This window comes from Mustela lutreola, chromosome 4 (assembly GCF_030435805.1).
Source record: "Mustela lutreola isolate mMusLut2 chromosome 4, mMusLut2.pri, whole genome shotgun sequence".
Taxonomy (NCBI): domain Eukaryota; kingdom Metazoa; phylum Chordata; class Mammalia; order Carnivora; family Mustelidae; genus Mustela; species Mustela lutreola.
Genome location: NC_081293.1, coordinates 169,920,659 through 169,936,136, shown reverse-complemented (window position 1 = coordinate 169,936,136; position 15,478 = coordinate 169,920,659). Strand labels below are relative to the sequence as shown.

Genomic DNA, 15,478 nt, shown 5'->3' with positions numbered 1-15,478 from the left:
ATGGCCCTCCATTTTCTGCCTTGAGTTGGCATTAGGTTGTTGAGCTTTTATTTTGATTGTTAATATATTTGCTGCAGCACCCATTAATAAAAAGGCATGCTAATAACAATGAAATACTACTCCACTTGAAAAATGAGGTGTACACGGACCCCAAAGAGCCTTATATCTGTCACTGTACCACAACACCATGTTATGAGTTACTACAGATTATTAAAATAATTTAATGTAGTTATTGCACTGAAATATGTACCTTTCAGCCTGTAAGGGAAAGTAGCCTGTGCCCTAATAAAGAACAATTCTAAGAAAACACCCCAAAGTGTTCTTGCCCAAGTCTAATTATAGGCGGTAAATTTGTTTCCTTCTAGAAAACGAAAGAAAAGTGTTTCGCTGTCTTTTACCCAATACCAGTGATTAGTGCAGGTGTTCCAGAAGAAAGTAAATTCACCTTAATAGTCAGACGTAGTATGTAACTGAAGGATATTGGATATTGCCTTCAACCATCTCGGAATTACTCATGAAAGCTGATGCTGAACCAGAGCCCCCCCCACACACACACCAAGGTTGGAACGCGCAAAGCTGGTCACTGCCTGAGTTCTTTTCCCTGCCTCAGCCCCTGGGTGTCTTTGAATTCAGTTTTCAGCCTCCGCTGTTTATGTGACAGAAGTGTCCTCACTGAGGCCTGCAAGCTTGGAAGGATTTTTCAAGGAGAGATGCCCATAGCACGAATACTAAACTAGTTAGTGGAATGACAGAATCCTAGAACGCAGGCTCTGTTACAACTACAAATGAAAGGAAGACCTCCGAGGCAGCCTTCCTCTCCTCTAGGACAGGAGGCGAATGTAAAGCCAGGACCGGGCAAGACAGCCTTTTGTTGCATTTTCTTTTATACACTTAACTGACTTGAAGGATGGTTGTCACACAGATGCCTAATCTGACAAAAGCTTTTATGATACAGAAACAATTCCTATTAAAAAAGTGAGCCCTGGGACGCCTGGGTGGCTCAGTGGGTTAAGCAGCTGCCTTCGGCTCAGGTCATGATCCCAGCGTCCTGGGATCGAGTCCCACATCGGGCTCCTTGCTCCGCAGGGAGCCTGCTTCTCCCTCTGCCTCTGCCTTCCACTCTGTCTGCCTGTGCTCGCTCTCGCTCGCTCTCTCTGACAAATAAATAAATAAAATCTTAAAAAAATAATAAAAATAAAAAATAAAAATAAAAATATAAAAAAGTGAGCCCTGACTCTAGAAGAGAAACCTTTAAGAACACCAGAACCTTCTTGCTCCATGGCGAGGGACGCCAGAGGTAGAACCAGCGCTCAGCAGCCCCAGCGTGAAAACTATTCCAAACTAGCAATTCCAGACCCCATTTAAGATAAGCATTTCTGTTGCAGGTAGTCGGGAATCTGCCTTTGTTTACGCCGTCTCCTCAGCTGGAGTTGTGTTTGCCATCACCAGGGCCTGTAGCCAAGGAGAACTAAAATCCTGTTCCTGTGATCCAAAGAAGAAAGGAACCGCCAAGGACAGCAAGGGCAATTTCGACTGGGGCGGCTGCAGTGATAACATTGACTATGGGATCAAATTTGCCCGAGCCTTTGTGGACGCCAAGGAGAGGAAGGGAAAGGATGCCAGAGCCCTGATGAACCTTCACAACAACAGAGCCGGCAGGAAGGTATGGGTGGCTGCGGGGCTCGTGGTTTTCTAGACTGCGTGGCTTTATAAATCACTTAAGCCAAATTTATCTTAAGCTTTCCTAGAGTTGATAAAATGCTATACAGTCCAACTTCCCACTGCCCTGCCCCCTGCCCCCCTGCCCCAGATTCTAAAGAATATCGTGGACTAGATTGAAATGTCTCCACTGGCACTCCACCTTCCTTCCCACAGCAGAACAGGAGGCCATCCATTCCTTTTGGCATTGTGTAGAATCAAGGGTTTGTTTTTTGTTGTTGTTGTTTTTCTTTTTTAAAATTTTTTAAAAGATTTTATGTACTTATTTGACAGAGAAAGATCACGAGTAGGCAGAGAAGCAGGCAGAGAGGGAGGGGGAAGCAGGCTCTCCACTGAGCAGAAACCCTGATGCGGGGCTCGATCCCAGGACCCTGAGATCATGACCTGAGCTGAAGGCAGTGGCTTAACCCACTGAGCCATCCAGGTGCCCCTAAAATCAAATGTTTTATGGTCCCTCTGGATACTGTATTATCTATACAGGAGATAGAGTGGGACACTGATTGCTTGTACCTGAGGGGATCAAGACCCAGAGCTTCTTCTCTCAAACTCATCAGGAAAGCAACCTACCAGGCATGGCTTATTGACCTCTAGATTTAGAGATGCTTTTTTTAGAACCAGACCCAACTCTCACACATTAAAGCACCACCTTGTAGTTTCTGGGACTGGATGAATAAGTAGACCAGGGAAAGACATGCCCCAAAGAGGTGCTCTGGTCCCTGATCTACTAGTCCTGACTAACTTCCTGGGCTGTGGGTTCCCTGTCATTATTTGCTTCCTCGCCCCCATTTGTTGCATGAGGCAACAGGACCTAAGGTGCTCAAGGTCACAGGAAAGTCAGTAGAAAAGTCAGTACTAGCATTCAAGTTCAACTCCTAGCCTAGGGGTGCTTTTGCCCAGGATTAAACCATTTCAGGGCTGGTATTCAGATTTGTTGATGTACCATTTCTTTCTGCATGGTGATGACAGGACCAGAATAACTAGAGAGTCTGAATGCCACACTCTATCTATCTCTTTGTGGAAAAAAAAACATAAACTAATGAAATATTTGGTCAGAACCATTCTAGAATAATCGAATTGCCAATGGGAAGAGATAATCGTAATTTGTCTTTTATCAACACAAAACAAAAATGTGCTTGACATTAATATGTAAAGAAAGATCGGCATAAAATTGAAAGGTCCCCAGGAGGGCTTTAATAGAAAAAAGAATTGAAAAGAATGCAGATCTGTTTGGATAAAAACCCTTTTACTAGGCTCATGGAAAGAACAAATCTCATTTAAAGGAAGTTGGAAGGAAAGTCTTGCTTAACACATGGAATAAAATGAGTGTGACCTGAGCTGTTTACAAATAGTACCTTTCTTGAACTTTAAAAATCAACATTCCTTATTTTCATGAATTTACGAACCTACAGTGACTACTGCCAAGAATATAGACTATGGTTGTGTAATCCTACAACTATTGGTAATTACTGTTTGTGCAATGGTTTAGATTTTTAAAAATTTACATTGACCTTTGTTTTGACATTGATACCACATGTATAAGTTATAAAGTGTGGTGTCTTTGATGGGATCTTGCTGCTTAATTATTCAAACAGGGTGTGTAGTTAGATCTAGAAGACCATTCCTAAAGGTAAAGGCATATGGTCTATGCCGTAACCAAAAGAATGTTGATTTGTCAAAAGAAATGTTAATTTTGCTTAATAGGCCATTAGGTTTTGAATGTTTCACTTCTTCAAGACAACAGATCTTAGCTATTATATCGTAGGCCCTGATTTAATGTGACTTCTAATATAAATCACATGATTCTTCACTGTGTAGAGGTGAACAGCTGTCAGGCCTCAGATATTCTCCTGCCTAGTCTGCAAAACCTAGGAGGCTACTTTTGATTGGAATAAAAGTGCACACGCTGACTTTTTAAAAATGTGGCTTTAATTAATGGTGGGTGGGCAGACTTTTTCAAGGAGATGCATGATGTCAGTGAATATGAACTTTAATGAGAGTGAATGTATTGAGATAAACATGCGTCTTTAATTCTCTTCTTGCGGTCATTAGACCCCCAGTCTCTGCTCCCCCTTCCTACGAGCAGAAGGTCTGTGGAATCAAAATGAGAACAGGCTGGGCTTGTGTTTGAAGGCAGGCCTCCTGAGCTAAGCCTCCAACTGGCCTGGCTCTAGAAAGACCCAGTATCCCCAATCGGAGAGCACTATCCGTTCCTTCTTAGTTTCTGCTTTGTGCTTTTCAGTGTTTCCCATATTGCCCAATATGATGAACATCTACTTTTTAAAATGCGGGTCAGGGACCAATACGCTTTATTTAAAAGAAAAAAACACCGATTCCAAGATTATACTTAGCCAATACTATAAAGCGAATTCAACACTGCCATTCACAGTGGGCCTTAATTTTCCCCTAATATTTGAACAGTTTAATTCATTTATTACAGCAGCTGGTTAGAGCACCCTCATGTGTCCCTGTACTGTAATGTCATTTCAGATCCTCTGTGCTGTCCTATCTTTTTAATCACAGTCTCAGAATTTGTAGTAATGGTTTTTTCCCTTGATGTGTACTTGAAAATTCATCCTTGACTGAGTCCAATTTACCACCGCTGAATCAGATTATTAAGTTCTAAAAAGATAAATCTACCTTCTTCAAAACCTACAGTCTATCAAGAAGGAAATTTCAGTGTCTCTCAACAGTTCTTTTTAAATCTAAAGATGTGGGACGCCTGGGTGGCTCAGTTGGTTAAGCAGCTGCCTTCAACTCAGGTCATGATCCCAGCGTCCTGGGATCGAGTCCCGCATCGGGCTCCTTGCTCCGCGGGGAACCTGCTTCTCCCTCTGACTCTGCCTTCCACTCTATCTGCCTGTGCTCACTCTCGCTCGCGCTCTCTCTCTCTGACAAACAAATAAATAAATAAATCTTTAAAAAAAAAAAATAAAATAAATCTAAAGATGTCATGCCACAGAATCTTCTAAATTATATGCTAAAATATGCAAATTACGAGACAAAGTTACGTGGTAAGTAACACCATTTGTTCCCTTTCATAAGCTTGAAAATGGCTTTTACTTTAGTCTACTCTTTAGAAATAGTCCCAAGTAATCACAACCAGTTGAAGCAATCACAGCTTCTTTGACCTTTTCTAAGAGAATCAAAAGAATCTGTATCCAGTCAAGCGAGGCCCTAGGATCACTGGAAATGTGCATGATAAGAATTCCAGGAAAACTTTTTCCCCTGAAATTCTCTTACTGTGAAAACACAGAGAATATGGAATTTAAAATCAGATCTACCTTAGTTTTAATCTTGCAGTATCTATGGCGTTGCTCACTGAAATTCCGCTTTCCTCCTCTGTAAAGGGTATTCCGTGGTGCTGTGGGAAGACAAGAATAAGGTAGATAGCACAGAACCGGAGAGGCAGCTGCACTCCATGAAAGTCCATTCCTTTCTCTTTAGTGAAGCGAAGGTCATCTGTGACTTCAGGAATAGAGCTAGACACAAACCCAGGAGGAACTATTACTGAGGACTGGGTCTGACAGGCCCCAGGTAGCCATAGAGCCATCTCTGGTACAGTTAAGCACACTAACATACAGGCATGCAGTATTCTCTAGTTTATAAAACACTATCCAAAATTTTCATTTGATCTTCCAGGAAACCCTGTAGGATAAAAACCAGCACGAGTATTCCCTCTTTTCAGACAGCGAGCCGCAGACTGGGCTGGACATGGTGACTAAGGAGTCAGATGGCCGAGGCACGCTGGGCTTGGGGCTCAAACCCGGTGGGGCTCGCCCTTCTCTCCTCGTGGACCTTCCATGGGGGCTCTGCTGAGCAATTCTGAGAAAAACACAGAGTTTCTGTATCTTGAAAAGAGCAGCAGCTGCCCTTGGAAGGTAGTTTAATGATGATATTTTGTGTAGGTCTTTCTTTCACAAGTACGCTACAGTGAATTTATATTCTTCTTTAACAACAGGGAGGATATTGTTTTAAATGCCAGAAACACGACTGCTGGTTCCTGGGAGTGTATTTGAAGTAATGGAGCCTTGCTGGGTGGCTTCAGAATGTTCCACCTAATGGCGCTGCGCGCTGCCGCCGCTCTGAGAGGCCTACGCGCTATGGGGCGACTCAGTTTAGGTCGACAGATAATTAACACATTACTCTGGGGCACTAAGTCGTAGGTGGAAAAGCATGGGAGAAAGAGCCTCCTGATCAGGAGGAACGACCGGTTCATGGGGGGGGGGGGGGGGAGGGAGACACAGCACCAGGCAAGCTCTAGGCTGTGGGTATTAACAGAAAAAACAGCCACGGGGCCAGAAAGCTGAGGAGAGAAAGGTTGGGTCACAACAGAACTGGATGTTGGAGCTGGAGATAAAGATTTCCCATGATTGAGATAGGAAAAATTCTTTCCAGGATGAAGAAATTGCAAGGCCAAGAAAGATAGTGGAGCAGAAAGAACATCAAAGTTGAGGAATGACGAGGGCTCTAGGGTGGGGTTCCTAACTGAGACTTAATAGGGGCTGAGGCTGCACACTGGCGTCTGCCAGATCTCAGCCTCGAACGCCGTGCGGAGAGATTTGGACGTCGCTGGGAAGCAACAGGAAGGCACTGAACAGTGGAGATGTTAAACATTTAAGTTCCACTCTTATGCATTCTTCACTCCTCTGGAGTCCCCTGTGAAGGGCTGGTAGATTTCAAAGTTCAGATGTTCTGTGATGTGTTTGAATTAGTGCCTTATTAAATAGAGTAGGAAAATTGTGAGAAATGTTTACTTCCCTGAATTTTATTTTCAGCCTTAAATACACATATAAGGGCTGATGTAGATATTAGGCTTTCTGATGAATACGAACAAAAAATTAGCAGGTGGCAACTGTGTTGAAATTGATATTTTTAACATGATGTTTAACATTGCTATTGGCTACTTTATTCATTAGCGGATCCTAGCTATTGACAGCATCTTCCGAGGCATAGGGAAGCTGGGGTTCTGGAATACGAACATTGGCTCTAATACTTGAGCATGACTTTAGACAGGTTACCTGAAGAGAATTTCCACATCAGCTAAAATGTGTACACCAGGTTTTAAGCAGGCCTAAAAGGCAAGTAACATTACTATCCATATTTTGCATATGAAGAGACTAAGGTCTAATAGGAAGGCTAGAAATAGCAAACAAAATGAATTTATTGCTAGCTAAAATCATCTGAAATTCAGACTTAACTTGGCATCCTGTATTTTATATGGGAGAAATTTGGAGGGCCAAGGGATTCAGAGCTTCTAGCTCCAAGCCCTGAGCAAATCAGGGCCACTCAAAGTCAAAGCGGTAGAGCACTGGGGCCTGTCCCTGAACTTGGTTCACTGGGAACCTGGGACAGAACAGGTATTTCTGTCTATAGGAAATATGTCCAAAGTCCAACAGAAATGGATATTGTTCAAGACACAAGCATAGACTTACTATAGGCAAGTAATCTTGGACCTAATAAAAACTTCCAAGATATCACTCCCATGATGCCCCTTAAGATAAATAATTAATAATGGTTCTGAACCAAGAGAACTAGGCATGAAAATCACATTCTCCAAAAGTAAGGACTATTAACCGAAAATGATAAAATCAGACTGAACTACAGAGCCAGATTTCTTTAACCTCCTCTTCCTATAAACCCTCCTTTAAATAATGTTGAGCATCCTTATGAGGCACAATCTCACTTTGTATTTGTTTTCTGACTGGTCTCCTTAGTTTATGGAATTAAATGCATTTTGAAAAGGTAGATCAGTTGTGCCAACCTCACCCCTGTCTTGTACCTGTACATAGTATGTGCTTCATACTATAAATCTTTATAGAGCATAGGAATCAAAAACTAACCAGAATCAAAGTCCCAAAGCAGAGAATAACTTTTAACAGAATTGTTATGGTTCCATGTAAAGTCTTATTATTCATAGAAAATGTTTTTAGACTGGCTTCGTTAGTCAATAAGAATTATTATATATATATGGTTAGCCAACGGTAATGTTCCTGAATTCCACACCTTATATTTCCTAACAAAACCCACCTGAAGTCACTGTTTTTGAAGAATGACAGTGCTCAAGAAATCATAATTTCTCATTTAAGTTATATGCAAATCAGCTGGATAGGTTGCTAATAAATGTCCCTTGTTTCCTAGTTCCAGAACTTGTATTTATAGAAGTTGGTCTGATTTTCAATAACTCTTATCTTAGAGATATGAACCTATCAAAAGGATTTGTTAATAAATGTACTTGGCTGTAAGCCAGCATCTGAAAATTAAATATGTTTTCCCTCAGAAAATTAAATATGTTTCCCTCAGGAAAACTGATAGAAGACCAGAAATACATGAGTGGCCTTGTTGCATGCACTCAACTAAAAAAGTAAAGTACTAACACTTCTTTGAATGCCCACATTTAATTAAGTAATTTAGTTAAAACATAGCATAGAAGCACCTAAAGTAAATTCTAAACTGAATCTCTAAGGCAAGGTTAATAGTTAAGCTGGCATACATTTCACACAGTATAAAGTCGATTGCCCTCATTCTGGTAGGAAGAGATGTCCTGTAAAGAAATCTTACAAAGACACCCTGGGGTTGCTTGGGCTCCATTTTCAGCAAAGCTGACTTAAGAAACCAAAATTTCATTCTCTTTGGGAGAAGTCTTTCTAACTGGCAAATAATTCTTTGTAGACTGTAATTAGATATGCAAACACTATATGTAAAAACTTTTCCTGGGAAGCCTGAGTGGCTCAGTCCTTAAACGTCTGCCTTCAACTCAGGTCATGATCCTGGGGTCCTAGGACTGAGCCCCTTATCGGACTCCCTGCTCAGTGGAAAGCCTGCTTCTCCTTCTGTCCCTCCCCGTGGCTTGTGCTCTCTCTTTCAAAATAAATAAAGTCTTTAAAAACAAACAGGGCGCCTGGGTGGCTCAGTTGGTTGGGCAACTGTCTTCGGCTCAGGTCATGGTCCCAGAGTCCCATGATCGAGTCCCACATCGGGCTCCCAGCTCCACGGGGAGTCTACTTCTCCCTCTGACCTTTTCGCCTCTCATGCTCTCTCTCATTGTCTCTCTCTCAAATTAAAAAAAAATAATAAAATAGAATAAAAAATCTTAAAAAAAAAAAAAATCATTAAAAAAAAAAATCATTAAAAAAACAAACAAACAAACAACTTTCCTAAAGCTCACTGAACCCAGAGATCATGAACCCCTGGGAGCTGGGGGAGGGGCAAACCCCAGGATGACAAATGCTGGTAGAGTGATTTGAGGTATAGACGGTATAGACTTGCTGCCAGTCACGATTGGGTTACATCCTGCCTCAGCCACGCTACCTGTGAGACCAAGGGCAAGATCTAGTATCTAATGTTCTAGTCCAGGAAATGGGGATAAAAATAGGACATATTTTATATGTTTGTGTGGCTTCTATAACAGAGTGAATATGAAGTGTTTGGGTGGGTTAAGTAAGTACTGAGTATAAAGTGTTTAGTGTGGTTTGACATATGTGAGACCCTAATGAAAGTTAAGCTTCCTTATTATGTTCTGACAATAAGCTGGGCAGATAAATATAAAATCAATACAGTTGTTCTAGCCTGCTCAATGCATGTATTACCTTCTTCTATAGCTTTCATTTATTTATTTATTTTAAACATTCAGACTTTTGTTTCTTTGGGAGAGAATGTTAATATATAGAAGTTTCTTAAATCCTAAGTCTAGAAATTAGCCTCTGCAGACCAAAGTCTTAAAATGCTCAAAATTAGAGATTTAAGGGCCACATAAGGAAACTGCTAACTATGATTTTAGCACTGAAGCAATTATGAGCCTATCAAAGATTTTTTGAGATAAGTTATCTGCCCAGCTAAAAATGGTTTCCATGAGGCTGAATACCAAAAGAGTATTGCTGTCCTTAGGAGCCATATTTATTTTTTTCTCATGTAGTCATGTCAAATGAACAAGTATTTATTCACTGGATGCCCCAGAATAAAAGCTTAAGTGAAGCATTGATGCTGACTGTGCTGGCCAGTTTGGTGATATGAAAAGCCATGGGGGCCAGGAGAATGTGAGAGAGGAGGTAGGGAAGGCTGGGAATGGGATACTGATGGCAACCTTGAAGACACAGCCACTCAGAATCAAACAAGAAGCAGAAGAGATCTTTTAGGAAAGCTCTAAGACAAAAGAGAAAACAGGACCTATGTCATGGGCCTGTTTTTCGAAGAAGATTTTAGCCTCACACACTGAAGAGAGACAACAAGCCACTGCTATCTATTCTTTCTAGTGTCCTCTCTTCCTGCTGTAAGAGAAGAATTGCCCAAACAAAAGTAAATTGTACAGTACAGAAGTGTCTATGGAAGATGGGGAAGTTACAGCTCACCTGCCCCATCCCCACCCCACGGTCCTTTTCCCCTTCCAGACATTTGAGTGCAACAGACTCAAGGCTGTGGACAGGATGTAGGGTTTTCACATCTTCCTTCCAAAACCTCACTAAATTATACCAATGGGATAAGAAATGGTTTAAATCAACCATAAGGAGAATGGTCAAAGAAATAAGAAAACTCAACAAATTTCTGGGAAGTGGGAAGTAAATGAAGAAATTGTTACTTATAAAGAAGGATGAAGAAGCCACAGTCTAGGGGATTAAAAGCAGATGGGGGAAAGGAAAAAGCAGATGGGACAATAGCTAAAGTGGGCACCACGATGCTCAGTTACTAATGAGCACAGGAGAGAAGCATAGGCCTGAAAACTGGGACTAACTGAAAATCCCATAGACGGAATAAGGAACTCCATCCACACCCTCTCCCCCCATGAGTGGAACTCCTAGAAGTCTGGTGTAACCCCTCAGGCTTTCTGGAATTAGAGTCTCCAGCATAACAGCCAATGTCCTACCTACTCACCAGAAAACAAAACTCACTGGCCCACAAGCCCCACCCACATAACCTGCATTCCTAAATACCTTATTATAACTTCATTCTTAAATATGAAGAGACTGTCCAAAGATTACCATATATTTGATTAAATTCAGCAGCAAGAGAGAAAAAGACCAAGAATTGTAGGATAAATGACCTCGGGGGAGGGGAGTGGGGAACCAGTAACTCCAGAATGAGAAGAGAATTTTTTAAAAGCCTAATTAGTCTCCTCACAGATATTTCAGAAGATGTTCACATCCATAAACTACAAGAATGGATGCTTTGAAAAAGTGACAGCTAGAGAGTAGGGAAGAACTTGAAGAGAGAGCCAAAGAAGCCTTCCAGAAAGCTTAAAGAGAAGCCCAGGAAACAGTATGGAGATTCCTCAGGAAACTGAGAATAGATCTATCTACCATATGATCCAGCTATTTCGTGTCTGAGTACTTCTCGGAAGAATACTAAAAGACTAATTTGGAAAGCTTCTGCACCCTATATTCACTGCAGTGTTAATTAAAATAGCCAAGCTATAGAAGCAGCTGAAGTGACCATCAGTGGATGAATGGATAAATAGTATGTGGTAGATATACACGACGGACTACTACTCAGCCATGAAGAATGAAATCTTGCCATTTGTGACAACACAGATCTTAGGAGTATTATGCAAAGTGAAATAAGTAAGACTGAGAAAAGCAAATACCATATGATTTCATTTATATGTGGCATCTAAGGAAACAAAATGAACAAGCAAAGCAATATAAAAACAAACTCATAGATAGAGAAGAGGTTGATGGTTCCCTGGGGGAGGGGGGTGGAACCGTGAGTGAAATGGATAAATGTGGTCATTTATAGAATGGATGGTAACTAGAATTTTGGTGATGATCACTTTGTAATGTATACAGATGTCAGATTATAATGTTGTAAATATGGAACTTGCATAATGTTATATATCAATTTTGCTTCAAAAAATGAAGAAAAGAAAAAGAAAAAAGGAGGAGCCCAAAAGACAAGTGGAGTTTAAGGAAATCCATAAACAATACCCATCTTTCCCACTTGAATTTGAAACCAACTAAAAAGTGGATAAAGGAGCTGGATAAAGAATAAAAATGTCTTTTGCTCTACTGAAAAAAAGCCGCACTTGAGGAGGTAGCTTCAAAGTTTTGAAGCACTTCCTAGCACTCCACCCTCAAACTGGACAGCCTTATTCACCCTGTCACAGGCTGCACGTTGGAGCCCCTGCAAGGAGCCTCTTGCTGGAGAGAAGGAACTGATCATAACTCATCTTCTCCACAGGTTGGCAGATGCCCAACAAGAAGGAACCCAGGCACATAAGCCCTGTCCTTCCTCTAAGCTCACCAGTTGGATAAGTCACTTCTCCTCCCCTGGAGAGAAATGACTAAGGGAATGGTGAGAGCCAAGAGTGTTACTTTGATGGAACTTCTTCCTCAAGAAGCCAGAAAGAAAGTATTAAAAATATAAGAGAGAAAATATAAAAGACATAAAAGATCAACTGAGGTTCAGCAACTGACTAATTAGAATGCCATAAAGAAACTTAAAAAATTGAGAGGAGAGAATATCTCTGTGGTGAAGGAGTTTCCAGATTGAAGAGACTGACTGAGAACCAAGCAGGGTTAATTTTTTTCTTAAAATCCTAAATATCACGTTGATATTTCAGAACATCCGGGATAAAGGACAGTTTCTGGAGACTTCCATGTAGAAAAAAATACAAAGTGAAATGAAAACAAAAGTCACTTGCCAAAGAATCAGCCAGACATCAGACTTCCCATCCATACCACTAGAAACCAAACCCTGTGGAGAGACATCTTCACAGTTTTGAGGAAAAATTATTATTATTTTTTTTAAAGATTTTATTTGTTTATTTGACAGAGAGAAATCACAAGTAGATGGAGAGGCAAGCAGAGAGAGAGAGAGGGAAGCAGGCTCCCCGCTGAGCAGAGAGCCCGATGCGGGACTCGATCCCAGGACTCTGAGATCATGACCCGAGCCAAAGGCAGCGGCTTAACCCACTGAGCCACCCAGGCGCCCCCGAGGAAAAATTATTTTCAATCTGGAATTCTATACCTAGCCAAACTATTAGTCAAGGATGAAGGCTGAATAAAGACATTTTAGATGCACAAGAATTCAGACAATGTATCCCCGTGCACCTCAAAGGAGTTAAGAAGTTGCTGCAAAGAGAAGCAATAAACCAAAAAAAAAAAAAAAAAAAGAAAAAGAAAGAAAAGAAAAAAAGAAAAGAAAGAAAGAAAAGAAAATATGGCATAGAGCAGAGTGTAGTTTGTCCAAACTGGGAGAGCAAAATTTTGGCTCTCAGCTGTGTAGCCAGTCCAGGTTGGAAGAAAGTGGAGGATTGTGGAGGCCCCAGAGATAGAGAGAAGGATGGTGAGGGGGCAAAACATCAGGTTCTAGTAAATGCAGTTGGTAGCAAGGAAAATGGGAAAACCGCAAACTTCACTCCAATAACACTCTTCTTTGGCACAGAGGCTGTGATGCTGGATCAGAGATTATGACCTGCAGTCCTGGCATGGTCCTTCTCGTGCAGTTAACACAACCACCTCTCTGTTGATTGTTTTCAATTTTTAAAGTCAACATCTAGACACACTGTGGGAGACACCTATAGTCACAGAATAGGGCTTGAATGCCCTCACCTTTGCCCCTGTGAAAGGACAGGTGACGCTGATGGAGACTGGGAAGCAGAAGGGGAGGAGGGAAGATGAACTGCACCTGGACTTTTGGAACAAGAATAGGTGGAACTGTTCCACTTTGGGCCTTGAAGTTGCCCAGATCGCCAGAATTGTTGAGAGGCCGGGTGAGGCAAGTAAGGGCTGGGATAAATTCTCCACTGCTGTAAGAAGTCTCCTAGGAAATGCCCTCTGTAGATCAGTGGGTCAACAGTGACACACAGGGCTGTCACCTTCTGTTGTGTCAGCCTGGCACAGCACCCTCCAGAGGGCTCCACTCACCTCGTGGTCACTGCAGATTTGTGTAGTTATTATGGCAATTTTCTGGCAGAGGAGTCTTAGGATGGCTTTCCCTGTTCCTCCCAAAGTCAGGGATCCTCTAGCATAGAACCGTTCCTGGGGGCATTTAGGTAACCACCAGGAAGGCTACAAGCAGAATTCATTTTGCGAGACCACCTCTGGGGTGGGCGGTGCCTGGGAAGAAGCAGGAGGAGGAGGGTACAGCGGAAGGTATCAGCTTTTCATCACGATCCTGCCTGGACTATCCGATATTTTTAAACCATGGGCACATATTTCTTTAGTTAAAAACTCTGAAAGTGTGCATGAAAAGCCCAGACTGTGTGGCAGCCCCTGGGATGTCCCCAGGTCCCCGCCTTCCCTTACCCTTTCCTCTGCCCACAGGGTGAGTCTGCGGGGCTCCCCTCCTGCTGCCGGCTCGGGAAGACCAGCAGCCCCTTTCTTCTCACCTCCCAGGACCCCCGGGGTGCATCTCCCTGGACAGGCCCCTCCACTGCAGCCGGGTCCTCTAAAAGCACTTGGCTTTACTCCCCCCGCCTCTCTGATTCCCTCCAGAACATCAGGAACGCGAACTGGAGTATGTTTCGGAGACATGGGGTAGGACGCAAACTGCAGTCAACAATCAGCTATCCCCATTCCTAGAAATGGAATGCCGCTCCCTGCCACGAGAGCGTCTCACCTGCTGGGCCCTGGGTGGGCTGGGACCCCCGTGGGTGCAGCCGCTTCCCCTCTTCCTCCGGGGCATTCCGGCTGTGGCCGCTGTGCTGGACTGGGGATCCTCAGCTCCCGCTGCCTGTTAGAGGCACCTGAGACCGGCAGGAGTCTCAAGGCCATCACCCTTGCCCCCCACACCTGCCTAGGTTCTGATTTCCTCTGCCGAGGGAGAGGCCCCTCTAGGTGCTGGAAGCCTCCCCAGGTGATTTTACTGTGTAGCTCGAATGAGAATCACTGCTCTCCTCTCTCCAGATGCCAGGGAACAAACCCCGGATTCCTGTCGTTTTACTCGGTTCCACGCAGAGCCTCACCCTTTTTTTTCCGCCCCCGAGTGGAAGCGGAATTAACATGCAACGTTCTATTAGCTTCAGGTGTGCGACATATGCCGAGACAATGGTATATATTACTCAGTGCTCACAACAGGACGTGTAGTCCGCCTACAACGTTATTACGGGGCTACCGACTATATTCCCTACACCTGGCTTTTGTCTCCTACTTCTGACTTCTAACTGGAAGTGTGTTCCTCTTAATCCCCTTTACCTGTCAAAGGGTTTGACTCTTTTTTTCCCTCTCTTTCCAGACCATGCAACCCCTCAGACTGCAGCCAGATTGTAGAAGAGCATGTTTTCCCTTCTTTCTCTGTGTCTACACCCATATGCAGGCCTTTAAAAGGTGGACCATAACACATACATTGTTCTGCAATTCATTTTCGTCTCTTGGCTTCCTTTCATTCTGTCCTCCTGATCTACCTCATTATTCAAAGCTCACATAATATTCCATTATTAAGCATATACCATAATTTGCTTAACCATTTTTCTGTTGATGTCATTTGGGCTTTTTTCCTAATATTTTGCTATTGCTGAATATGCTGCAGTGAACAGCCCTGTGGGTGTGTATCCCTCAAAGCTTGTGCAAATATTTCCAGAGTGGAATAGCTGAGGTCAAAGGATACATATATTTAAAATTTTGACAGGTGTTGCAGAAATGCTCTCCATGTTTAAATGGTGTATCAATTTACTCTTCCATCAACAGTTTCTTAAAGGATTCCTTCCTCCATACTCTTACCAACACCAAATATTATCAGACTTTCTACTATTTGTTAATCTGCTAATGACAAAAAACAAGTGTTGCATTCTTTTAGTTTGCATTTCCTGATACTGGTGAAGTTGAACATC

The 15,478-nt window shown here is 42.5% G+C and overlaps 1 protein-coding gene across 1 annotated transcript in view; it reads left to right on the top strand.

Annotated features, from left to right (window-relative positions):
• Positions 1-15,478, top strand: part of WNT2 (Wnt family member 2) — a 47,340-nt gene that overhangs the window by 6,848 nt on the left and 25,014 nt on the right. Inside the window, exon 3 of the mRNA XM_059171665.1 lies at positions 1,386-1,663. Within this exon, the coding sequence (XP_059027648.1) occupies positions 1,386-1,663 (278 nt within the window). The remainder of the gene's footprint in view (positions 1-1,385; positions 1,664-15,478) is intronic.